Source organism: Trachypithecus francoisi, unplaced genomic scaffold, assembly GCF_009764315.1.
Source record: "Trachypithecus francoisi isolate TF-2019V2 unplaced genomic scaffold, Tfra_2.0 Lachesis_group16, whole genome shotgun sequence".
NCBI lineage: Eukaryota > Metazoa > Chordata > Mammalia > Primates > Cercopithecidae > Trachypithecus > Trachypithecus francoisi.
The window spans coordinates 30,308,497-30,336,238 of record NW_022681461.1 but is presented as its reverse complement, the minus strand read 5'-3'; the positions used below and the strand labels follow the sequence as shown (position 1 = coordinate 30,336,238).

The following is a 27,742-nucleotide window of genomic DNA, read 5'->3' as shown; positions in this document are numbered from 1 at the left end:
CGATGCAGCTGCTGTGAAAAACAGTAACGTGTTCCTCAAAAATTAAATACAGACTTACCATAGGACCCAGCGATTCCACTTCTAGGCATATACCCAGAAGAAGTGAAATCAGACATTCAAACAAAGGCTTGTACACAAAGGTTCAAAGCGGCACTATTCACATTAGCCTAAAGGTGTAAACAACCCAATATCCGATGAAAGGCTAAACAAAATGTGATCTATCTATCCATACTATGGAATGATACTGAGCCACAAACAGGAATGAAATACTCATCTATATGACAGTGTAGCTGAATCAGGAAAACATTTAAGTTACGCGAAGCAAGACACAAAAGGCTACATATCATGAGATTCCATTCCAGGATAGGCAACTCCGTAGAGGCGGAAAGCTGATTAGTGATTACCAGGGGGCTGGAGGACGGAAGATGGGGGTTTCCTTTTGGGGTGATAAAAGTGCCTTGGAACCAGATAGAGGTGACGGTTGCCCAACTCTGTGAATGTACCAAATGCCACGGAATTGTACACTTTAATTATGGTTCATCATGTTAGGTGGATTTTACCTCAATAAAAAATGGGCTACTAGAAAAATGAAAGACAAAAAATATAAGCCCCAATATTTTATTAGACTCAACAGACAAAACCGCTCCATCAAATTGCTGTGAAGTTTGCTTCCTCTCTATTTCTCATCGCCCCTCTTAGACAAGCAACAAAGCACCCCCAGACCCACATCAGACCATGGTCCCCACTCTGCAGACCCTTGGATCCCACCCCACCTGGCTTGCTCAGGGTCACCCCTACAGTAATTGTGACCCCACGCACTCTGTGTATCCACAAATTCTTCCTCTATTGGGATCACTTCATCAGCATACAAGCCTATTATAAAATCTCTCTTCTTTAAAGAAAGAGCCAAGGCCCTTCCTTGAACTCAAACTCACTTCCCCATGGGTTGATGCCCCATCCCACTATTCCTCTTACAGCAAAACTCCTGAAGATCTGCCTGTATTCACTGCCCCAGTTCTTCTCTCCCATGCACTCCTGAATACGCAGGCAGGCTTTGGTTCTCACCTCCCACCAAAGTGGCCAATAAGGAGTTCATTGATCACTTCCAACTTGCAAGAGCCGACGGTCGATTCCAGTCCTCATCTCATTTGACCTATCAGCACTCTTTGGCTCTCATTAAAATCCTTTCATTTGGCTTCTAAGGCACCACTCACCCACAGTTTCCCTCCTGCCTCACAGGCTGCTCCTCCTCCCTCTTTTCTTTGCTAGTCCTCCTCATCTACAAGGCCATAAACACTGGAGACATGCAGGGCTCAGTCCTTGTCCTTTTTTTCACACCTACATTCATCTCTCCAAATGATCTCATCACATTGACTTCAAATAACACCTATGCACTGAACCCCCAAATCTTCATCTCCAGCAGAGATATTTCCCCTCCACCACAGACTCCACACATCCAACTCCTAATCAACAATCCACTTGGGTGGTTCATGGACATCTCAAACTTAACACATGCAAAGTTAAATTCGTAATGCACACAAACTTGTTTCTCCCATAGTCTTCTTTACCTCAATAATTGGAAACTCCAATCTTCCATTTGGTCAGGTCAAAAATTAAGGAGACATCCTTTGCTCCTCTCTTCCTGTCCAATCCAAAGCCCAACAGCAAATCTTGTTGGTTCTATCTTCAGAATATATCCAGAATGCGACCACCCATCATCACCACCACGCTCCCACCCTCACTCAGCCACCATCTTCTTTTGCCAGAATTACTGCCATCACCTTCTAACTGGTCTCTCAGCTTCCACCCTTGCATCCCTATAGTCTATAAGAAAACAGTCCTTAGGGTGATCATTTAAAAGCACAAGACAGGCAAATCAACCTGTGCTTGAACCCTCCTATGGCTCCCCATCTCACTTGAAATAAAAGTCTAATTGTTTGCAATAGCTTACAAAGACCTGCATGATCTGACTCCACCATCTCTCTGATCTACCCACTTAACATTTTTCAGGATAAGGAAAGAAGGAATGGCTCCTATCCTTTTACCAAAAAAAGCAGTAACATGACAAAAAGAAAACGTTCCCTGTAAAATTCCTCCCCACCCCCTGCCCAATATCCAATTTTTTTCATGTTGCCAGCTTTAGCAAATCCAGAGGAAGACACTGAACTTGGACTCATTTTTTTAGATGATAGAGAAGCTAAGCTTAGATTTATTTTTAAAGAAACTGAAGAAACATGGATTTAATGGGCAAATTTATACCTGAATAAGACTTTAAAGACATTAAACCTACTGAAAACACTGTCTTTCAAGTTATTTAGACATCCCTATTTAGAATAAATAATAACTTATGTATTAACACAATCAACCAAAGGAACTTAAACTTGATGGATCTGCTAAATGTAACTGGTTATAAGCCAGCCTTTGCCAATATCTCACAAATGAATATACTGATGTCCGCATCCCCACCCATCATTTCCTCTCTCTAGCCTCAGCCCTGCCTCCCAGAAGGGCTAACATGCTCTCAAAGAACTCCCCACTGTGTCAATGCTGATAAAACTGAGGATCCAGTGTCCCATGAGATGATCTTTGAGGTGTCCTTACTGACTTCCAAACGCAATACTTCCTTTACCTTCCCACTTGCTTTGTAAAAATTCATGCAATATTAAAAAACCCAAAATAGCTCACATCTGGAAGACATTAAGCCACACTTCTTTTAAAACTTAGCTGGGATTTTGATTTTCTACGTATTTGTACACTCCTTCTCGAAGATAATTCCAAAGTAGATAGTGCTGAGATTTTACTGTAGTTCTTCCCAGCTCTCCTTTCTGAAGCTTGAGCCTCCTACTTAATTGTTAGTGGGTTAGCGGGGTACCAGGAATTTAAGCCTGGGGTTTCCTCACACACTACTCTTTCAAATAAACACATGGCCAGAAAAAAGTTATAAGAAATTGTAGGTGGTGTTCACCTATTCTTCTTTCCCTACAAGCGCTGATACAGCTGGTCTTTTTCTTTCCTGGACTGTAACCTCTTTCCTTCTGAGTCGCTTCCTTTTCTGCCATAAATTCAAATGCCTACGGCTCCTCTCCAAATTCACTCCTCTCTGCTCTAATAAATTGCCTCTTATATTTTTGTCTTACTGCCTTGCTCTGAATTTACACCTTTGTCTCAGGAATGCCAACGCTTCTAAAAATATTCCATTATTCCTGGAGTAAGAAGCGCAGGCAATTTCTTCCTGAAAGTGGGTTTCATTCTTAATTCTTTGTATAAACAAATGTTCCTTTAACTGCTTCATCCCCAAATTGTGCAGAGCCTCCATCAGACAAGCCAGTTAGGATTCTGACCTTTCATGCTTGCGCTCCCTTACAGGGCAAGCTGGGTTAAAAATAATACCAGATTCCTTTGGGAGGCCGAGACGGGTGGATCACGAGGTCAGGAGATCGAGACCATCCTGGCTAACACGGTGAAACCCTGTCTCTACTAAAAGAATTACAAAAAAAAACACTAGCCGGGCGAGGTGGTGGGTGCCTGTAGTCCCAGCTACTCGGGAGGCTGAGGCAGGAGAATGGCGTAAACCCGGGAGGCGGAGCTTGCAGTGAGCAGAGATCCCCCCACTGTACTCCAGCCTGGGCGACAGAGCGAGACTCCGTCTCAAAAAAAAAAAAAATAATAATAATAATAGTAATACCAGATTCATTCATTCACTCAACCAACAATTAACAAATAAAAGGCATCACAGCAGGTAAGAAGGTATAGAAAATGTGTTGTTTGTTCTTAGGGAGCTTATAAACAAACAAATACATAGACTCAAAAGCAGTATGCAAGAAGGACCTATGGGCACATATTATATAGTATGAATACTTATAAAACAGAGTTCTGCTTGTCCACTCCCAATAGAAAGTAATTCTTAATACAAGTGAAACTTCAATCAACAATGTGTGCCTCCACATCTCTGCAGCTCAAACTGTATAGGCTCCCGTGACCCATATATTTCATATTAATAGAAGTCCTTTATTTTAGGTTAATATGGTAAATAAAGCATACCTTGCCAAGCTACTTTAGACTTTATGGCTCTGAATTTGGAAATCAAGGCATAGTTCTGATTCTCATTATCTAAGTTCTCTAGAGTCAAGTTATTTAGAAAATGAACATATCCATTTACTTTTTTTTTTTTTTTTTTTTTTTTGAGGCGGAGTCTCGCTCTGTCGCCCAGGCTGGAGTGCAGTGGCCGGATCTCAGCTCACTGCAAGCTCCGCCTCCCGGGTTTACGCCATTCTCCTGCCTCAGCCTCCCGAGTAGCTGGGACTACAGGCGCCCGCCACCTCGCCCGGCTAGTTTTTGTATTTTTAGTAGAGACGGGGTTTCACCGTGTTAGCCAGGAGGGTCTCGATCTCCTGACCTCATGATCCGCCCGTCTCGGCCTCCCAAAGTGCTGGGATTACAGGCTTGAGCCACCGCGCCCGGCCTCCATTTACTTAGTACAGAGTAAGTTCTCCTAGATTGGTTTCTCTTCCAAGACACTCACTACTGCCCTGATTTCCACTTACTGCCTATTGTGTATGTTTCTCACTTTCCTACATCAAAAGAGGATACTTAACTGTAAAGAACTTAAACATGGGATCTGGAAACGCAGCAGCTGTAAAGACCTGCCTCTCACCACAGTGGAAATGCTGGGGGATGTTAAAATTGAAGTTGAGGAACTATGTATTTCAAAGTGCTTTGATTCATTAAACAGTCATTTTTTATTTCAAATCCATTATATCAGAGTTATTTGCATTGCTACTACATAAACTCTGAGATCTATTGTATTCAAAAATGTTTTATTATGTTATTTTCCCCCAAAAGATGAATATGCCTTCAATTTTAAAATGAAAGTCTTTGGGAAATGAGTTTTCAATATACAGAAACTCACTTCACAAAAAATACCAGGTCTTGAACCACATTGAAAGTGCTCCTGTATTTCATATTGATCCTCTATAAAAGACATTTTTAGCTTCCAAAGGGGAGTCTCTCATCTTACTCCTGTCGCTCTAAGAATCCAGAAAGGAAAAAAAACATGGTATTAAGAATCAAGCAAAGCAAAGTCATTTTATAACTAAATTCTTTAAAGAATACTTACCCAAGCTTCACACAGCAAACTTTCCAACAATTACTAACAGCTAAGCTATTAGAGACAGCTAATGACCCAGTACTGGATAGCCATCCTCTCTCAACCCCAAATCCAGTCTGTATGACCAGATACCTACCGCTCGCCCTGGCTTCCGGGTAAGAGGGAGCATCCTCGAAAGTGAAGAACTGGGGCACGCTCTGGCCCAGGTAAGAGGGAGGCGGATAGTAAGAATGCATCCTGTACTGGGAGCTCATTGCATGGCGATTCTCCATGTTCTTCATCTGCTTAAGAAAAAAGAAGAAATACATTGAGACCAACATTGTATGTCACAACTAGTACAATAATTACCTAAAATTCTTTAAAATAAGGTAACAGGCTGGGCACAGTGGCTCATGCCTATATTCCCAACACCTTGGAAGGCCAGTGTGGGAGGATCACTTGAGCCCAGGAGTTCAGACCAGGCAAGGCAGCACAGTGAAACCTCTTTTCTACATAAAAATCAAAAAATTGGCTGGGTGTGATAGTGCACAAGTGAGATCTCAGCTCAGGAGGCTGAGGTGGGAAGATCACTTGAACCCAGGAGTTTGAGGCTGCAGTGAGCCATGATTGCTTGCACGACTGCACACCAGCCTGGGCAAAAGAGCAAGATCCTGTCTCCAAAAAAAAAAAAGCAAATTAAGGGAATGGCCTATTTAAGTTGGAAGTGGCCTCAGCCATGAACATGCTCCTCCAATGTACTGGGCCTAGAACTATGACGGTGCCCTTTATATCTTAAGGTCCCCTCTAAAGCACCCCTGAAATTCCTTCTGGTCATTTGGTGCTCGATTAACCAGTGTAAAAGAGAACAGGGTGGTGGAGAGGGGACAGTGCTGCTTAGGAGCCAACACAATCTGCTGTAACACTAACACATTTGTTTGAACGGGAGCAAGTTATCAGACCTCTTCCCGTGTTTCTTCATGTGTAAAATTGGCATTTTATCTTGGTTATCTTACAGAGTTCATATGAGGAGAGTATTTAAAAAGACTGTAGGCTGGGTGCAGTGGCTCACACCTGTAATCCCAGCACTTTGGGAGGCCAAGATGGGTGGATCACGATGTCAGGAGATCAAGACCATCCTGGCTAACACGGTGTGGTGTTAGCCAGGGTGTGGTGGCGGGTGCCTGTGGTCCCAGCTACTCATGAGGCTGAGGCAGGAAAATGGCATGAACCCGGGAGGCGGAGCTTGTAGTAAGCCAAGATAGCGCCACTGCACTCCAACCTGGGCGACAGAGCAAGACTCTGTCTCCAAAAAAAAAAAAAAAAGATTGTAAAACAACACGCAAACCATGTGTAATGGGAAGCTGTGGACATCAGCACGATGCCATGCTGGATCCTGTTACTCAGTGTCTATTCCCAGCTCCTTCTGTGCTGTTCCCTGCAGCAAGGAACAGGAGTCTGAGATCTGAATTCTGGAGGCGATTTGGATTCTGCTAACTGGACACATGAAGCAGAGCGAAACTGGGAAGGCAGTAAGGACGCCCCTCCAGCAGCAGTGGCAGCTGCACATGAGCTCAGCAGTCATTCACTTTTTTCTGGCAACCAGACCCTGCCTTTAGGACCATGAGACAGCTTTTATATAAGAAGCAGTTCATTCCCTGTGGCTTCCTGACTCTCATTCAAAGCTAAGAAGATATGACCTGATGACTTAGAAAGCGCCCCCCACCATATCCACTTTCCAGGCCAGGTTGATGACTCTGATAGCGTAAGACCCACTTCCATGCACATCTAGATCCTGGTACAGACACTGAGCATCCAACTCATGATCGTATCTTTATGGCAACAACAGAGCTGGACTCCAGTTATTTATATAGTTTTTAAAAAATTAAATTTAGATGGTACTCACTTTTAAACAAAATCCAATCTAAGGGAATGTTCAAGATAAACCAGTTCTGTTCAGAAATATGAATAATTTCAAAATAATCTAGAATAATTCAAAATCATGTTTTTCAATCAAATATTTTAAGTGCTACTTGAAAAAGAAAATAGGACTAACTTGACAGAGCCTGGTAGTGTAAAACTAGGTACTGGGCTTCCTCATTTTCTATGAACATCTAGATTCTGGACAATTCACCAACTAACACTGGCCTAAGTGTACTTTGGGTATTACGGTGCTGTTTGGTAGAAAGAGCTAAGTCCCTGATTTCTGCCTGATGCTTTGCAAAGGCAGCTCAAGGAATTTATTTTTGATCTCTACTACTCCCAAGCTCAAATCTATGTTCTCATGAGTGGATTACTTCTTCTGGAGAAGCAAAGAAGACACCATTACAGGTGATTATTTCCTCTCAAGTGAAGTTTACCTGGGTAAATCCCCTTTGTCCTTTCTGGTTTGTTTTTCTAAAGTATATTAAATGGTGTCTCTTCTAGGCCAATCACCCCGTTTTCACTTTCTACCATTACATTACATTTTTACTAAATAAAAGATTAAAGAAGCTATACTTGGAAAATAGCAAAAAAGGACAAACTGGCTACCCCTAATGAGTAAGACCACACGGCAGGAAAGCCATTAAGAAGCCATTGTAAGTTGGATTCCTAGGTATTTTATTCTCTTTGAAGCAATTGTGAATGGAAGTTCATTCCTGATTTGGCTCTCTGCTTGTCTGTTACTGGTGTATAAGAATGCTTGTGATTTTTGCACATTAATTGTGTATCCTGAGACTTTGCTGAAGTTGCTTATCAGCTTAAGGAGATTTTGGGCTGAGACAATGGGGTTTTCTAAATATACAATCATGTCATCTGCAAACAGGGACAATTTGACTTCTTCTTTTCCTAACTGGATACCCTTGATTTCTTTCTCTTGCCTGATTGCCATAGCCAGAACTTCCAACACTACGTTGAATAGGAGTGGTGAGAGAGGGCATCCTTGTCTTGTGCCAGTTTTCAAAGGGAACTTTTCCAGTTTTTGCCCATTCAGTATGATATTAGCTGTGGGTTTGTCATAAATAGCTCTTATTATTTTGAGGTACGTTCCATCAATACCGAATTTATTGAGCGTTTTTAGCATGAAGGGCTGTTGAATTTTGTCAAAAGCCTTTTCTGCATCTATTGAGATAATCATGTGGTTCTTGTCTTTGGTTCTGTTTATATGCTGGATTACGTTTAGTGATTCGCGAATGTTGAACCAGCCTTGCATCCCAGGGATGAAGCCCACTTGATCATGGTGGATAAGCTTTTTGATGTGGTGCTGAATCCGATTTGCTAGTATTTTATTGAGGATTTTTGCATCGATGTTCATCAGGGATATTGGTCTAAAATTCTCTTTTTTTGTTGTGTCTCTGCCAGGCTTTGGTAATGTACAAGGGATGTAAAGGACCTCTTCAAGGAGAACTACAAACCACTGCTCAGTGAAATCAAAGAGGACACAAACAAATGGAAGAACATACCATGCTTATGGATAGGAAGAATCAATATCGTGAAAATGGCCATACTGCCCAAGGTTATTTATAGATTCAATGCCATCCCCATCAAGCTACCAATGAGTTTTTTCACAGAATTGGAAAAAACGGCTTTAAAGTTCATATGGAACCAAAAAAGAGCCCGCATTGCCAAGACAACCTAAGTCAAAAGGACAAAGCTGGAGGCGTCATGCTACCTGACTTCAAACTATACTACAAGGCTACAGTAACCAAAACAGCATGGTACTGGTACCAAAACAGAGATATAGACCAATGGAACAGAACAGAGTCCTCAGAAATAATACCACACATCTACAGCCATCTGATCTTTGACAAACCTGAGAGAAACAAGAAATGGGGAAAGGATTCCCTATTTAATAAATGGTGCTGGGAAAATTGGCTAGCCATAAGTAGAAAGCTGAAACTGGATCCTTTCCTTACTCCTTATACGAAGATTAATTCAAGATGGATTAGAGACTTAAATGTTAGACCTAATACCATAAAAAACCTAGAAGAAAACCTAGGTAATACCATTCAGGACATAGGCATGGGCAAGGACTTCATGTCTAAAACACCAAAAGCAACGGCAGCAAAAGCCAAAATTGACAAATGGGATCTAATTAAACTAAAGAGCTTCTGCACAGCAAAAGAAACTACCATCAGAGTGAACAAGCAACCTACAGAATGGGAGAAAATTTTTGCAATCTACTCATCTGACAAAGGGCTAATATCCAGAACCTACAAAGAACTCAAACAAATTTACAAGAAAAAAACAAACAACCCCATCAAAAAGTGGGCAAAGGATATGAACAGACATTTCTCAAAAGAAGACATTCATACAGCCAACAGACACATGAAAAAATGCTCATCATCACTGGCCATCAGAGAAATGCAAATCAAAACCACAATGAGATACCATCTCACACCAGTTAGAATGGCAATCATTAAAAAGTCAGGAAACAACAGGTGTTGGAGAGGATGTGGAGAAATAGGAACACTTTTACACTGTTGGTGGGATTGTAAACTAGTTCAACCATTATGGAAAACAGTATGGCAATTCCTCAAGGATCTAGAACTAGATGTACCATATGACCCAGCCATCCCACTACTGGGTATATACCCAAAGGATTATAAATCATGCTGCTATAAAGACACATGCACACGTATGTTTATTGTGGCACTATTCACAATAGCAAAGACTTGGAATCAACCCAAATGTCCATCTGTGACAGACTGGATTAAGAAAATGTGGCACCTATACACCATAGAATACTATGCAGCCATCAAAAAGGATGAGTTTGCGTCCTTTGTAGGGACATGGATGCATCTGGAAACCATCATTCTTAGCAAACTATCACAAGAACAGAAAACCAAACACCGCATGTTCTCACTCATAGGTGGGAACTGAACAATGAGATCACTTGGACTCGGGAAGGGGAACATCACACACCGGGGCCTATCATGGGGAGGGGGGAGGGGGGAGGGATTGCATTGGGAGTTATATCTGATATAAATGATGAATTGATGGGTGCTGACGAGATGATGGGTGCAGCACACCAACACGGCACAAGTATACATATGTAACAAACCTGCACGTTATGCACATGTACCCTAGAACTTAAAGTATAATAAAAAATAATAATAATTAAAAAATAAAAAAATAATAAAAAAATAATAAAAATTAAAAAATTAAAAAAGAAGCCATTAAACCATTTAAGAGAAAAGGGACAATCGTGGTACCTATTTACTACACATACCCAGTTATCAATTAGAACAGTGCAGCATCTTTCAATGATTCCCAGCATCTCTCAATGTGCATACGAATGGCCAGGGGGTCCTGTTAAAACGCAGGTCCTGATGTATAGTTAAGACTGGGGTGGAGGCCGGGCACAGTTACTCACACCTGTAATCCCAGCACTTTGGGAGGCTGAGGCAGGCGGATCATCAGGTCAGGAGATCGAGACCATCCTGGCTAACACGGTGAAACCCCATCTCTACTTTAAAAAATACAAAAAATTAGCTGGGCATGGTGGCGGGTGCCTGTAGTCCCAGCTACTCGGGGGACTGAGGCAGGAGAATGGTGTGAACCAGGAGGTAGAGCTTGCAGTGAGCTGAGATTGCGCCACTGCACTCCAGCCTGGACAATACAGCGAGACTCTGTCTCATAAAAAAAAAGACTGGGGTGGAGATGCTAATACTGCTGGTGCCCAGGGACTAGAATAAGTGATCCTTCCTCTGATACTTGGTAACCTCTCACAGCCTAAGACCAAAGGAAAACCTTCTAAAAATAATTTTTTTGAGACAGAGTCTCATTCTGTTGCACAGACTGGAATGCAATGGCACAATTTTGGCTCACTGCAACCTCTGCTTCCTGGGTTCAAGCGATTCTCCTGCCTCAGCCTCCTGAGTAGCTAGACTACAGACGCCTACTCTACAGACATGCACCACCACTCCCAGCTAATTTTTATATTTTTAGTAGAAACGGTGTTTCACCATGTTGCCCTGGCTGGTCTCGAATTCCTGGCCTCAAGTGATCCGCCTGCCTCGGCAACCCAAAGTGCTGAGATTACAAGCGTGAGCCACTGCCCCGGCTTAAAAAATTTTTTACCAGCTATTTACAACCATCCAGGTTCCAGCTGAACTGGAAGAGGGAAAATATGTAAATAGCAATTTTTAATTTTCAGTTTTTAAAATTTTTATACAGAAAATTCCCCAGAACTAAAAGTTTTTTTGCAGGGGTCTGCTGCCATCTACAACTGCCACAGCAATAAAAACAAATTCAAACACACTTTGAATTGAAAAGCCATTTCTGTCTCCATAGACTTCCTTAAGTCAATTACACAGTCTGAGTAATGAATACTGAATTTAGAAGCAAGGTGCCGACGTAAGCCGTAATATAAATAATGGAGCCTCTCTACTCTGGGTGCTGAGTTTGTCACATCTACTTCAGGTTTGACAATATCTTCAAGCCAGTCCTTCAAGGCAAATGCTTTTCAATTTTCTCAGGGTACAAGAAAAGTGATAGGATTTGAGCCTAAATGCTCTGCAAAATGCTGGATTTTTTTTTTCATACTATGAAAGTTTACACAAATCTTCCTTTCAAAATGTTTGAAAAATGTTAACCGTGAGTCTATAGCAGGGGTCAGCAAACTTTTTATTGTAAATGGTGAAACAGTAAGTATATTTTAGGCAAGCCATACAATCTCTAGCAATTTGTAAAATGAATGGACATGGCTGTGTTCCAATAAAACTTTATTTGTAAACAGTGGTACTGATTTCTTCTCAAACTTCACTCTCGCTGGAGTAAGGTGAGAAGGGAACCCAGTACTGATGCCTGGACTCCACTCAAGAAAATCTGGTTTAACTGCTCTGGGACGTGGCCTGGGCCCCGGGTATTTTCAAAGATCCCAGGTAATTCCAATATGACACCAAGATTGAGAACCAGTGCTCTACAATTACCAACATATCGTCCACATACCTTGGAAGTACGAGATCCCAACAATCCCCTATATTAACTAAAACATGTGAAAGGCTAAATCTGACAAATAGACTGGCTAACTGCTGCCAATCCCAATGTATATATTATTTGACAAAAAGATGAAGATGAACAGTACAATTCTTTTTTTTTTTTTTAAACTACGCTTACTGGAAAATAAACACAATTTCAAATCCATGTGTATGCTTATTTATTCCCTTAATTCCTTTTCCATGTTTCCAGAAAGCATGAAATAAAAAGAATTATTAGGAAATAGGAATTCAGTTATTTATACTCAAACATTCACTATTCTTAATGAATCCCCAAGATCACTGAGTTATAAAAGACTTCCAGTAAAAGAAGAAAAAGATATGAAAGGTCAGACTCCATTTGAGGTTACTAGAATGTGAACTGATATGGTTTGGCTCTGCATCCTCACCCAAATCTCATCTCACACCGTAATCCCCACGTGTCAAAGAAGAGACCTGGCAGGTGGTGATTAGATCATGCGGGCGGTTCCCTCGATCTGTTCTGATGATATGGAGGGAGTTCTGTTGAGATCTGATGCTTTAAAAGTGTTTGGCAGTTTCCCCTGTTCTCTTTCTCCTCTCTCCTGCTGCCTTGTGAAGAAGAGAAGGTGCCTACTTCCCCTTCGCTTTCTGCCATGCTACAAGTTTCCTGAGGTCTCCCCAGCCATGCTGAACCGTGAGTTACTTAGACCTCTTTTTTGTTTACAAATTACCCAGTCTCGGGTAGTATCTTTATAGCAGCGTGAGACCAAACTAATACATGAACTTACTGAGGTCATCAGTCACTTCAGCTGCACCCACCTCAAAGAATAATCCATGAACAACCCATCCACGTGACAACTTGCTCATAAGAGGACAGTTCTATGTGTTTCTAAGTGCATGTGTAGTCACGTAAACATGATGTTAAAACTGCAATTCATGGATGGGCGTGGTGGCTCACGCCTGTAATCCCAACACTTTGGGAGGCTGAGGCGGGTGGATCACCTGAGGTCAGGAGTTCAAGACCAGCCTGACCAACATGAGGAAACTCCATCTCTACTAAATACAAAAAAATTTAGCTGGGTGTGGTGGCAGGTGCCTGTAATCCCAACTACTTGGGGGGACTGAGGCAGGAGAATTGCTTGAACCCAGGAGGCAGAGGTTGCAGTGAGCTGAGATTGCACCATTGCACTCCAGCCTGGATGACAGAGTGGGACACAGTCTAAAACCAAAAACAAAAACTGCAATTAACCCAGAAAAAGGCATGGCAGAATGCAATTTCAAACTAAATCACTGCCTGCTCTCTTCTAACTTTAAAAAGAAAATCACAACCCTGCTACTTTTGGCTTAAACAAAATGGGAAAATAACGAAGCCTTTGAAACTCACTTTACTTTAAACCAGTAGTTCTCAATGAGGGGCAGTCTGGTCCTCCACGGGGCATCTGGCAACATCTGGAGACGCTTTTGATTGTGACAAGGGGGCAGGGAGTTGATGCTGGCACCTAGTGGTCAAGGTCAGGGATGCTGCTGACTGTTACTACAGGGTAGTGTCCTACAGTTCCCACAGGATTACCCAACCCAAGGCCTGAACAGCACCAAGGTGAGAAGCTCGCTTTAAACTAACCTAGCACCACCCCTGTGCTCAGTCCCTCACCTCCAGCTAGAAGAAAACAGCTAAGTGCTGCTGAGGGACAAGAGTGGCAAAGAAATTAGAGGAGCCACAGTTTTCCTGAAGGGATATATATTTTTCTCCTTTGTGTAATGCCTCCTCGTTTCCTCTCAAGGGTTTTTTTATTCCTTTAAGCTAAGCAAATAAATAAACCAAGTAAACCCTAAAAACCCAGGATTCCAGTGAATGATGACTACCATTACTATTAGCAGTGGTCACTGGCAAGCAAGAGGCATGTTTTATATATTATTACCCATCCAAAGTCTCTGAACCAGAGTACGACCCATGGATAAGAGCTGGCTGGCAGAGGATGCTCATGGTGTTAGTATTAACCTTGCAGGAAACCCAAGACCTTGGAGTTCTGTTTCATTAAATTGTTAAGAATATGCATCACAGTAAATCTGAGCCATCATTTCCTTTTATACATGTTAGTCACCCTATTTTATAGTAACAATAATATCTGAAAAAAAAGCATACAAATGTTTGAGTTCACTTCTTTTTTTAAAAAAAAATCCCAAATACCAGTCATTGGTTGTCTAGCAACAATTTAGGTAAGGTGAGTGTCTGGTCTTGCATCAAAGTGAACAGTCTATCCAGGTGAATAACTAAAAGGGATTTGTGAAGACCAAATTGCCATCTAATTGTTTACTAAACATGGCTCAGCTGCATAAAACTGGAGTTGATGTAAGAAAGGGGAACAGTCTTAATGAGAAGAGTTTTTCTATAGGATAACATTCCTAACTGCAAACTGGTATTTAAACAAATAGTGTAACGACTCAGCCAGGCACAATGGCTCATACCTGTAAATCTCAGCACGTGGGAGGCTGAGGAGGAAGGATTGCTTGAGCCCAGGAGTTGGAGACCAGTCTGGGCAACATGGTAAGACTCCATCTCTACTAAAAATTTACAAAATTAGGCAGGCGTGGTGGCGCACACCTGTGGTCCCAGCTACTCAGGAGGCTGGGGTGGTAGGATCACTTAAGCCCAGGAGGTTGAGGATGCAGTGAGCTGTGTTTGCCCTGCTGACTCCAACCTGGGTGACAGGGTAAGACCCTGTTTCAAAAAAACAGAAACAAAAAACTCCCTTGGTATTGATATGTGGCTTACAGTCTTTTAAATGGCAAAAGCCATATTTGGGGTAAACATTTGGTTTTCTGAACAGAAACCTTTTTATACAGGTAGGACTCTTCACAGGCGGTGGAATTCTGGGTCTTCTGGTGGTGCTGAGTGTGAAGGCTGGGGTGGACTTTTACCCTCATTAAATGATGGCTTTAGTTTTAACAGACACTTCTTTTCAAACCATCTAAATGGGATGCCTGTTCCCAAGCTCACCTAAGCACACACTGTGAACTGTCTCAGCCTACAGACTTCACCTGTGCAAAGGGCTTCACCCAAAAAGCCCTGTTCACCTTCCAAAATACACACCTCATTCATTTTTCAGCATTCCACATTTCATGCTGAGAAAAAATTTTAATATATAGGCTAAAAATGATTGCTATTATGCACACATTTCAGAGATTACCGAAGCACCAGGCCAAATGTTGAGGTGTGTGACCCAAGCAGATTCCCATAGCGAAAACCCGCCCTCCCGACTTCCTTTCCTTTTGTGTCCAGTGCTCTGAAGATGAGTCCTTTGCTCCCTTCCTCCCCTGCGCTCACCTTGCTTTCTCTTAGGTGGTCCTGCTATGGAATGCCCTCCACTCCCCTCCTAGAGGGAGGAAAGGAGAGGAGACAGACAGAGATAGGCATTTGTGAGGACTCGGCCTTTGTCAGGGATTCCCGCAAAGGCCAAGAGGATCCTTCAATGTGTGTGGGGGCGAGGGGTGGACAGGGGTGAAGGTGCTGTGCTACACGTGGGGCTGGGGCTGGGCATTCAGATGCTGAAGAACCCAAGAGTCCTTTTTCCCAACGAAAGCTCTTCCTCCAAATGCGCCCAGGAGAGGTGGGAGGGGACAATGGGGTAGGAGTGGAGAGGAGGGTGCTCACACAACAGGGCAGAGAGAACCAATCATTTAAGAACTGATACATTTAAGATGTTTTAAGTTGTAAATTCCAAATTTTCCACTACACCTGCAAAAACAAAAGAAAAAGTGTGGGTGGGTTTTTCAAAAAAAAGAACCCAAGGAAAGCTCATATCACAGTAACTCTAAAAATAAAAATAAAAACCAGCCCTAAGATGAACCATAAAAAAATAAACAAGTCATATGGAAATACAGAACCAAAATTGACCATGAGGATATAAAGCAAGCCCTCCCCCAGTTTCCAGAAATTGTGGAGAGGGCATGGAAGAGAATTCACATCAGTCTTTTTCAAAAAAAAAAATTTAGAGACAGGTTCTTTCTCTGTCGCCCAGGCTGGAGTACAGTGGTGCGATCGCAGCTCACTGCAGCCTCTGATATCATGGGCTCAAGCGATCTTCCCACCTCAGGCTCCTGAGTAGCTAGAACTACAGGTGCACACCACCAAGCCCAGCTAAATTTTTTAATAGTTTTTGTAGAAACAGGGTCCCACTATGTTGCCCAGGCTGGTCTTGAATTCCTGGCCTCAAGTGATCCTCTCACCTTGGGCCCCGCAAAGACCTGCGATTACAGGCATGAGCCACCATACCCAGCCCACAACCATCGTGAATACCCATTAAGGACAGAAACCCCATAGGATATCAGAATTACCCTTGTATTTATTAGTGGTCCATTTTGCTTATCTTTAGCCAACAAGCAATTCAGATGTGAGTATTGTGACATTTTACAAAGGCCAAATAATTTTTTTAACTTGTGTTGCTCAACTGTTTTCACCATCTGCCATCAGTGGTACTGACAGAACAACAGTGTACTTCTTGAGACCATGTTTTCCAAAAGGCGGAAGTGCTGCCTTTTATAGGGCCCTCAAATAATTCAGTTTGTAATGTGTCTACATATATATGTGTGTGTGTGTATATATATATCACGCACACATATATATTTTAGAGAACTGTATGGAATTGAACAGAATGCAATAGAATAGAACAGAATAAAAGAGAACAGTATATAAGAATTCATTGCATATACAATTTGGGTAAGGGGTAAGAGCTGTTCTACAAAACTTGTCATTTTGTGTACGTGTGTGTGAATATATACTGGAATACAGTTTCTTACTACAGTTTCTCAAATCTAAAATGTTTGAAAGACACCAATGTATAAATCAGGTAAAGGGACGCAAGTACCTCTAAAAGGAGGTAAATAGCAAGAAAAAGCCAAATTTAAAAAAAGGTTTCCTTTTCCTAAAACCTCAAAGGGTCTTGGTGCATTTCAGGGGATTCACAAAAGAGTGGTCGGTTTGGACCAGTGTCTGGCTGGGACTAGCTCAGCACCTTCTTCATCTTAAGAAATCCATGAAAGATTTTCCAGTCCTGGGTTAGAAACCTACATTTGTCTAGTTCACAAATCTAAAATACAGACCCTGACTTCCCAACTGAACCCACATATACCAGGCATAAATGCAGGTACCATTTACATAAAAGCCACTAAGAAACAGAGTTTCAGTAAAATGGCTGGAGAGAAAGGACATTTAAAAGGTTGTATTTTTAAAATTCGGTTAATAATGATCAGCACACTCCACTCTCTCACATGTCCAGTCTCTGAAGGCGTTCTACACACTTCTGAAGATTGCGGTGTGTGTTTGTATGGATGGGGGTTGTACTGGTGATATTCTTAATGTTAATTTTCCTGAGAAAATACTGGTTACTGACAATAAGATTAACCAAATTTCAGAGGAAGAAAATGAGCATCTATTGAGAAATAATATAGAGACTTGTCTCGTTATCTCGCGAGTCTTCATAATTTAATAATCATTGATATAGGAAGAAACTGCTCAGAGAGATCAAATAACTTGTTTCTGGTCACAAGGGATTAAGTAGAGATGGCAAGATTCAAAGTAAATCACCCTCAGACGCTCTGATATTTCTCTCTACTCAACCGAGGAAACTTGCTAATTTTAAATGAAGATATCTGCTTAGTATAAAGACCTACTTTGCTGCCTTTAGCTTTTTTTTTTTTTTTTTTTTTTGAGATGGAGTCTCGCTCTGTCACCCAAGCTGGAGTGCAGTGGCCAGATCTCAGCTCACTGCAAGCTCCGCCTCCCGGGTTCACGCCATTCTCCTGCCTCAGCCTCCCAAGTAGCTGGGACTACAGGCGCCCGCCACCTCGCCCGGCTAGTTTTTTGTATTTTTTAGTAGAGACGGGGTTTCATCGTGTTAGCCAGGATGGTCTCGATCTCCTGACCTTGTGATCCGCCCGCCTCGGCCTCCCAAAGTGCTGGGATTACAGGCTTGAGCCACCGCGCCCGGCCTGCCTTTAGCTTTTAACAACTCTTCACATTTTCTCTACTTCTGGAGCAAATAAACTTTATTTTTTGATTGTCTGAAAATGAGAAGAAAAGATGCCCACAACCCCACATTCAGGAACTTTGATTTCAGAACCAGAAACATCAGAGGCATCCATATCTGTTCCCACCTTGATGGACAAACTTAATTAACCTTTGCTACTCTGTTCCAACCTACTGTTTTAGACAAAACTAGTGACCCAGAAACAATATGTTACCATCACAATCTCCAGGGCTGCGACATCAAGAGATATAGCCTTATCAGCAGTATAGGGAAATAAGCCCCTTGAATTAGCTGCTCTAAGAAATATGGATTATATTCATGTCACACATGAGCTGTCAGAAACATTAGGATACTTTTAGCATAAATCAGCAGTGTGAAGGGTATCTTACGAGTACAGAACATGAGAGCCTGCCGGAAGGGCAAGGTGAGGCTGTCTGGGGCCACAATCTAACTAAGCACACGCGCACACTCACATCCTTTACCAAACTGGTATTCACGATCTGAATGCAGGCTGGTGACCTCTGATGGACATTCTCAACTTGTGGGTGGCATGAAAAAGCCCTGCCCATTCTAAGACCACGAAGAGAGTCCACCTCCAACTAATTGAAATGACACAAGAATGACCAAAAGCATCACGTTACTACTGTTCCCTAAAGTACTTTGATTTGGAAGAGTGTGTGTGTGTGTGTGTGTGTGTGTGTATCACAGAAGCATGCTTGAAAGACAGCATGCCTAGTGATTTTCCAGAATTTCAGGGTTTTACAAGGAAAACCAAGAAATGTGCACTGCCCTGCAAGGAAGGCAGAGACACCATGGGAACAAAGGTGCCCTCTGCAGTCAGGCAAACTCCAGTTCAAACTCCAGTTTCCCCGCTTCCAGCTGTGCAGTATTAGCTAGCTACTGTATCTCCCTGAGCCCCAGTTTCCTCAGTCACAAAAGGAAGCTCACAGCCCTGAAAGGTTGTGTTTATGGATGAAACGCAATAGGAGACAGGAAGTGCCCAGCAGCGTGACGCTGCTCCAGGGCTGTTCTGCTCACACCCTCCTCTTCCCCTCACAGGTCCACCTGTTTCTATCGACAGGAGAATGGGCGACCGCAATGAAAGACTCCTCTTCAGGGTTTGCAAACAAATGACTCAAACAAAAAACCTTTCCATTACACACTTTAAAGATTATTTTAAGTACATAAACTTTAGTTTGACATATCCTGCAGTGCCACAAACACACACACACACACACACACACATACACAGAGGCAAGGGAGTGAGGAGACAGCGAAATTTCCAGGCCTTCCCATTTTTTGGTTTTATACAAATACTCCAGACATAGAGTTATGTCTGCCTTCCTTCTCCTAGAATTGGGACTTGCCAGAATGAATGTTGTGAGAAGGAATGTGATAAATAAAATGTGGAGATAATACCTTTTCCTCGTTCCTCAGTGTTGATCCTACAGCAAGGGTAGTTGTAAGAATTGGTGCCTGCGATGACAATTTTCCCAGTGGCTCTTTGTCTGGAGCCAAAGCTCAAGGAGGGTGGTGGGCAGTTTCACGCCCACCACCAAACTGTAGGGGTGTTCCTATGAACACTCCTTCCAGGAGGTTGTGCATCTCAATGGTGATGCCCGCAGGGCCAATGCTATACCAAGGAGGGGGTGCTGAGGGCAACCCATCCTGGGTGGAGGCAGTAAGGGGGTGTACTCAGTGTGGGACAATTTTTTAAAAATAAAACCCACTGAAGTCAATCTATCACCATGCACTGGAAATTCTAAACGATAGTTGTGATCAAACACTCGTCCCCAACCTGCCTCTTGGAATGCCACAGCAAGGGCTCATCTTTCCACAAGGGATCACAGCTCTCCTAGGCTCTGATTGAAACAGGAATAAGAGAATTACATGTGTCCTTTTTTTTTTTTTTTTTTTTGAAACGGAGTTTTGCTCTTATTGCCCAGGCTGGAGCGCAGTGGCACGATCTCTGCTCACCGCAACCTACGCCTCCCGGGTCCAGGCGATTCTCCTGCCTCAGCCTCTCAAATAGCTGGGATTACAGGCAGGCGCCACCACACCCAGCTGATTTTCTATCTTCAGTAGAGACAGGGTTTCTCCATGTTGGTCGGACTGATCTCAAGCTCCTGACCTCATGTGATGCACCCGCCTCGGCCTCTCGAAGTGCTGGGATTACAGGCATGAGCCACTGCGCCCGGCCGCATGTGTCTTTCGAGTTTTCTTTCTCATCCATTCTACCGTGAGCCAGTACTTGAGTCTCTAGCACAGTGCCATGCACGGAGCAGCCACTCACTAAAAACAATCAACGAATGCATAAAGGCGTATCTTATACATACTCTGTAACACAGTGGATATTTTTTGGCAATTCTAGTCTCTTTTTTTTCTATCCTATTCCTATTATGGTATTTTAAAAAAACAGGGCAAACCTGTCTGTTATGCATTCCTTTGATTTTCATCTTTATTCAAATGATGAGGAACACTTAAGAGAACACAACAGTACAGACTCCTAAGAAATCTGAGAATCACTTATACATGTACTTAAACATTCTAAAAAAGCAACTAATTTTATGTCATATTCATGTCTACTTAACAGGAAAAAAAGTAAGCTAAAAGGGCAAACATAAATGGGTAAGATTTTGGCCACCAGCCCAACCAAATCAAATCTGAAAGCTTTCAAAAACTGTGATCTAATTATCTAAATTTCAAGCCAATTACAGAATCCCCAAATGACTATATTATTTACTAACCTAATGCTATTGTGTCAGATAATAGGTAATGTAACAGCCTCACAAGACTAATAATATACCTCTGCCTCCAAGTCAATTGTGAAGTAGTCCCTGGAGTACATCAGCACTTTACAGGGGATTTCTTCCTCAGCCCAGATCAAACTGAAGTCATCTAACAATGGAAATGAATCTCTATGACAGCCCAGGACTTTCACAAGTCTTCCAAAGGTTCCTGAAAAACCTAAGGTTACACTCTCTCTGGCTTTCCTGGGATGCTACCGGACCACTTCAACCAGACTGAGAAAACAATCCCTTAGGATGGCCAGGTCTGCACTCCTTCCAGATATTCTCAGAGTCAGAGCTGCCTGTTCTCCAGGGCCCCAGGTATCTAGAGGCCAGTTCTAGTTTCTTCTAGAATCTACATATTTTTAACCAAAATGCACTGCAAAAATGTCTCTCCTGTGCACTACACTGTAGCTAAGGGATATTCCTAAACCCAACCTCTCACCATCTGTCTGGGCTTAGCGTCTAAACTGCCCACCACTCCCCTCCCTGAGCTTTGGCTCCAAACAAAGAGCCACTGGGAAAACTGTCATCACAGGCACCAATTCTTACAAACAACTACCCTTGCTGTAGTAGGATCAAAAGCGTGCAAGTCATTAAGCTTTCATCATCTGTGAAACAAAACAGCAATTCCTTCAAGGAAAGGTGTAATAAAAACCAGATGATGACTGTCACGATCATCACTTGTCATCAGTCAAAACGAGACAAAATAGAAACTCCTTGGTGAAAGTGCAGGCAGGTGAGGTGATCACTTAGAAACAGAAAGCCAGGACTGCATTCACCCAGGCTTAATGCTTCAGAGGAGTAATGGGGGGAGACGGGAGGGGCAGGGACTTCTCACTGCTCCTTACAGGGCCAGCTGGAGAAAGAAAGCTTTGCTCCCTGCAGGAGTAAGACTATGTTGTAAAGACCCAAGAGAACTGGGTCCACTCTTTCTCCTTAAAAGAGACGAATCTAATGAAGAATTATGTTTCAGAAGAAAACATCATAGGCATGGCTAAGACTTGACAAGCCATTTAAGGCAAAGTTTATAGTAATGGTAATGTGACCCCCAAACTCAGGGAGCCTGACATCTTTAATTCCACTGGCTTTAAATTTTCTAGGGTCTATCATGACTTTGGAGTTGCATTTCCTTAAACAGAAGAGTCTCCAAAACTTGCCTACTGACCTAGTAGACCCAGTCATTACATCCTCACTGTGTACCTGATGGCAGAACCTACTTGGGGTTCCTGTGAATGAATTCCTCAAAATGCTAGACTAGCACGAGGGTGTTCCCATAGCTGTCATAAAAAAGAGGGGAAAGCCGGGCACGGTGACCCACGCCTATAATCCCAGCACTTTGGGAGGCTGAGGTGGGCGGATCACTTGAGGTGAGGAGTTCAAGACCAGCCTGGCCAACATGGTGAAACCCTGTCTCTACTAAAAATATAAAAATTAGCTGGGTATGGTGGCGTGGGCCTGTAGTCCCAGCTACTCAGGAGGCTGAGGCAGGAGAATCACTTGAACCTGGGAGGCAGAGGCTGCAGTGAGCCGAGACTACATCGGTGCACTCCAGCCTGGGCAAGAGAGCAAGTCTCCATCTCAGGAAAAAAAAAAAAAAAAAGTGGTGAGGGAGGGGAAGCACCCTGCAGGTCAAAAGTAAGCACAAATATAAGTCCACATAAGGGAGCACACTGAAGCCGCTAAAGAATTTCACTTTTGTCACAAGGACACACTGAGTACTGCAGTGGTCTATCTGGATTTCACAGACCAGTAAAATGTAAAAAAAAAAAAAAAAAAGATGGGAGAGGAGGGGCTGCAGGAAGAAGGCAAGAGACAATAGGTATCAGCTTTCTATATTGCTGAATAAGAGCATTAACAAAAAAAAAAACCCCGCCATCTAATAGAATCATCACTTTACAGTTTAAAAAGTTGAAAAGTGGCCGGCAGGGTGGCTCACGCCTATAATCTCAGCACTTTGGGAGGCTGAGGGAGGTGGATCACCTGAGGTCAGGAGTTTGAGACCAGCCTGGTCAACATGGCAAAACCGCATCTCTACTAAAAATACAAAAATCAACCGGGCATGGTGGTGCATGCCTGTAATCCCACCTACTCGAGAGGCTGAGGCAGGAGAATTGCTTGAACCCAGGAGGCAGAGGTTGCAGTGAGCCGAGGTCACACCTCTGCACTCCAGCCTTGGCGACAGAGTGAGACTCTGCCTCAATAAAAACGATTTCTTGAACTGAATAATCTGGCCTTAAAAAAAACTCACTTGTCCTTATTTTCCTCGTTTCTCTGTAAACCGGCACTGGTAACGTCCTGTATATACAATAGTGAACCACTAGAAACATTCCCAGTAAAATAAGGAACAAGACAATGACACCTGTGCCTACCATCACTGTCTAAAGTGAACAATGCACTAAGAACATGAATTAGAACTGCAGGAATTTAGAGAGAAGTGAAAATGTCAGGAGCAATGTTTCCATGGAACAAATGCCTGCCTAGAAACTCCAAAATAAGCAACTATAAAATTATTAGAATTACAGAGTTCATAAAAGTGGCCAAATACAAAATAAATACCACATCATAGCAACCGAACATATATAAAAGAAATATTTTCAGTCATCAACAAGAATTTATGTCTTTATAATCCCCTTGAAAAAACAAATTATGGTTGTTAGCCTAAGAGCCCACAGCAAATACCTATTTCCAATCTCCTTTCCTGAGGAAAAAAATTACTTTAAATGCTTCCAACTGAATATGTCTTTATGAATTCCTTTTATGCCTGCTTGCAAACTTTGTCAATTTTTCTTTCCAGAGGAAAAAGCCAGTCAATGTGGGCCTACCAGTAGAGAGTGGCCAATAACCAGTTGGCTGTAAAAAGGGACACTAGGGCCGGGCATGGTAGCTCATGCCTGTAATCCCAGCACTTTGGGAGCCTGAGGTGGGCAGATCACGAGGTCACAAGTTGGAGACCAGCCTGACCAACATGGTGAAACCCCGTCTCTACTAAAAATACAAAAATTAGCTGGGCCTGGTGGTGCGCGCCTATAATCCCAGCTACTCAGGAGGCTGAGGCAGGCGAACCACTTGAACTAGGGAGGAGGTTGCAGTGAGCTGAGATCACGCCACTGCACTCTAGCCTGGGCAACAAAGTGAGACTCTGTCTCAAAAAAAAAAAAGGCACCAGGGCTAGTTTCACCTGCTGATGGTGTGGGCCATGAAGGTGAGAGGGCAGCCTTGGTGACAGAGTGTGATCTTGTGGATCACAAGACTGTGAAGGGTTCCTGGCCAAAGGTGAGAGGGCCCAGGGCAGGTTCCTAAGGCAAGTCACTCCCGCTTTCTCCATCCAGAGCTTCCCAGGAGTTTCCAGTGACCGGATAGATGCACATCATCCTGGGAAACCTGACCGTGGAGCTCAGTGGCCAAAAAAAAAACTCATGTGAAGTCTCCTACTATGTCTTAAAAATTGGTCAGGCAGCCGGGCTTGGTGGCTCCCACCTATAATGCCAGCACTTTAGGAGGCTGAGGCAGGCAGATCACCTGAGGTCAGGAGTTCGAGACCAGCCTGGCCAACATGATGAAACCCCATCTCTACTAAAAATACAAAAATTAGCCAGGCATGGGGGCAGGTGCCTGTAATCCCAGCTACTTGGGAGGCTGTGGCAGGAGAATTGTTTGAACCCAGGAGGTGAAGGCTGTAGTGAGCAGAGATCACACCACTGCACTCCAGCCTGGGCAACAGAGTGAGACTCTGTCCCCCTCCCCCCCCAAAAAAAAAAAAAATTGGTCAGGCATTGATGACTCATGCCTGCAATCCCAGCACTGTGGGAGGCCAGGGTAGGCAGATCACTTGAGAGCCCAGGAGTTCAAGACCAGCCCAGGCAACATGGTGAAACCCCATCTCTACAAAAAGCATAAAAATTAGCCAGGTGTAGTGGTACATGCCTGTAGTCTCAGCTACTCAGGGGGCTGAGGTAGGAGGATCGCTTAAGCCCAGGAGGTGGAGGCTACAGTGAACTGAGATTACGCTACTGCACTCTGGCCTGGGTGAGAGAGCGAGATCCTGTCTCAATTTAAAAAAAAAAAAAAAAAATTGAAATGGAGCTAGGCACAGCAGCTCATGCCTGTAATCCCAGTGCTTCTAGAGGCTGAGGCATGAGGATCACTTGAGCCAGAAGTTTAAGATCAGCCTCAGCACCATAGTAAGACCTCCATCTCTACAAAAAAAGTTTTTTAATTAGCCAGGTGTGGCATGGTGGCACACACCTGTAGTTCCCAGCTACTCATGAGACTGAGATGGGAGGATCACTCGAGCCCAGGAGTTGGAGGCTGCAGTGAGCAATGATTGCACTATTGCACTCCAGCCTGGGTAACAGAGCACGACACTGTCTCCAAAAAAAAAAAAAAAAAAAATTATTTAGAATTTGCATTCTGCTGTCTTCTCCCTATTATGTTTTTTTTTATTGAAGAATATTTTAAAATCATATTTGTTCATTATAACTGTCTGCTGAGAGCCAGCTTCCGCCTTGTCTTCCCATGGCCCCATCCTCACTGCTCTTTCCTACAGCACAAAATGTGGCACAGCTGCAGAGAGCGCTCTGGCCACACCCGCACAGCAGATGCTTTGGAAAGCGACTTGTTTTGACCATTCTTTTAAGCTAACAAACAGGTTGTCCTGATGCTGAGCCACACTTAAAAAAAAAAAAAGCGGGGGTGGCGGTGGTGGCAGTGTGACAATGAGAGCCTGTCTGGCTGCTCCTCATGGCGGACAAGCAGTGCAAAGGTACTGGCTTTTCTGACTGCCCTGCCCAACCCTCCCACCCTCAGCAGGCAGAAGGTGCTGGAGCACCAGCCCAGGAACACTCACAAGGGGACACTTCTTTCTGTGCTTCAAGCCCCAGATGCCAGAAGTCGGTTTCCTTCCTACCTGTATCTCAGTTTCAAATATGGAGCGGTTTAGGTGCTTCCCAACTACATGGATCAAGAAAAAACAGCCTTCTCCCAAGACCTACTTTTCTCGATTTTTGTGTTTTGTTCATTGGTAGATCCCTAGCACATAGTAGGCTCTCGAAGCATGTTAAGACATGAATGCATTCCTGCGAGGTACCTTATCAACAGACAACCATAAAATACTTCAGAGGAAACCACATAATCACCAGAAAGAATGAAATCACTGCCAGTGCTGCCATCTGACCACACCCTAAACGTGGCTGGAATGTAAGTCTACACATCTGGTGGCACAAGCTTTGGAAAAGCAGTCTAAAGGGCGCCTGCCATAGGGCCTGAAAGGAGATCCGAGGCATAGCTCAGAGTCCTCCCATATTTATTTCTGCTCACATGATATGCACCTCTCCCTTGTCAACCTGGTACAACATGTTTATTTAAGAGATAATGTTGCCGTGGAGGAGTGCACAAGGCAATAAACAGCTTTTGCAGGCAATTAAATGCAGAAGTGAAATTGAGCTGCTGGTCAGCGGAACCAGCCATTCATCGTGAGTTTGTTCCAGTGTCACAAATGTTATTCCTGTTTCACAACAGGACAGGAATCTATGATTGGGCCACAAATCTCCTCCACTGGCTGAGGCAGACCAGAAGCAATTAAAAGCAGCTCTCAGCAGGCAGGGCATTTACACAAAAGAGCCTTAAGATTCTGGAATGCTGAGCTAGGAGACTGCTCTATTTTTTAAGTAGGTTTGGCACTTAGTAGGTGCTCAGTAATTATTTGTGGCTTACTTGTTTTTATAGGGAGGCTTGCAGGAAGTCTCAGCTGTACAATAAAAAGTTTAAACCGTTTCTGCTCATCTCTAAGAATTCATTCTGGCTTTAAAAAGTTATGATGATCTCCACTAGAGTCAGTTTTTTTTTTTTCTAGGAATCAAAAAGGAGTTACTGGTTTTAATACAAATTGTTTTCTTGTTTCTTTTTTAAAATGTTGATTTTTTTTGAAGAAATATTTGAATCTTTCTTGATCCTGATATAAATCAGAAAGGAGTTATCCTACAGGATACAAAAATCAACATACAAAAATTAGTTAGCATTTCTATATATAACTAGTGAACCATCTGAAAAAGAAATCAAGAAAACAATCCTATTTACAATGGTTAAAAAAAACACATGTAATCAAAGAGGTGAAAGATTTCTATATTGAAAACTATAAAACACTGATGAGAGAAACCGAAGACAGATAAATGGAAAGATAATTCCATGTTCATGGACTGTAAGAATTAATATGGCTAAAATGTCCACACTACCCAAATTTGTATCAGAATCTAAAAGAAAAAGAGATTTTGTATCCTGCTGGGCAGGATAGCTAATAAAAAGATGACTCCATCTGGTGAAGTTAGGAGGAGAGTCTGGCTTTAGCAACACAGTCAAGAAAGTAGTTGAAGACCCAACCTCAGATTCTGGCCCTCAAGGCTGAGCCATTTTCACACCAAGTAAATCAGTCAGGAGAGAACAGCATAGGTGCTCTCCAAGTGCAGCTGTGGGGCACCTTCTACAGAGAAGAGAGAAAAGCAAGGCAGCAACCAAAGAAGAGCCCCCGACTCTGCCCTCTCCTAGGAAGCTGCCACCAGGAGGGGCAAGGCATTGTCCAAAGAGCAGAGTGAGAGAGGCTGAGGTGGACCGATCACAAGGTCAAGAGATAGAGACCATCCTGGTGAAACCCTGTCTCTACTAAAAATACAAAAATTATCCGGGCCTGTTGGCAGGCGCCTGTAGTCCCAGCTACTCGGGAGGCTGAGGCAGGAGAAACACTTCAACCCAGGAGACAGAAGTTGCAGTGAGCCGAGATTGCACCACTGCACTCCAGCCTGGGCGACAGAGCGAGACTCCCTCTCAAAAAAAAAAAAAGTTTCAGCTATAGGATGAGTAAGTTCTGGGAATCTAATGTACAGCATGGTGACTGTAGTTAGTCATATA

The 27,742-nt window shown here is 43.1% G+C and overlaps 1 protein-coding gene across 2 annotated transcripts in view; it reads right to left on the bottom strand.

The window, feature by feature from the left end:
- The window catches only part of DMRT1 (doublesex and mab-3 related transcription factor 1), a 131,113-nt gene that overhangs the window by 47,381 nt on the left and 55,990 nt on the right, over positions 1-27,742 (bottom strand). The window contains exon 4 of one of the 2 annotated variants that reach the window (XM_033237189.1): positions 5,244-5,391. In XM_033237189.1, coding sequence (XP_033093080.1) covers positions 5,244-5,391 — 148 coding nt within the window. The remainder of the gene's footprint in view (positions 1-5,243; positions 5,392-27,742) is intronic. The other variant, XM_033237190.1, reaches the window with a different exon arrangement.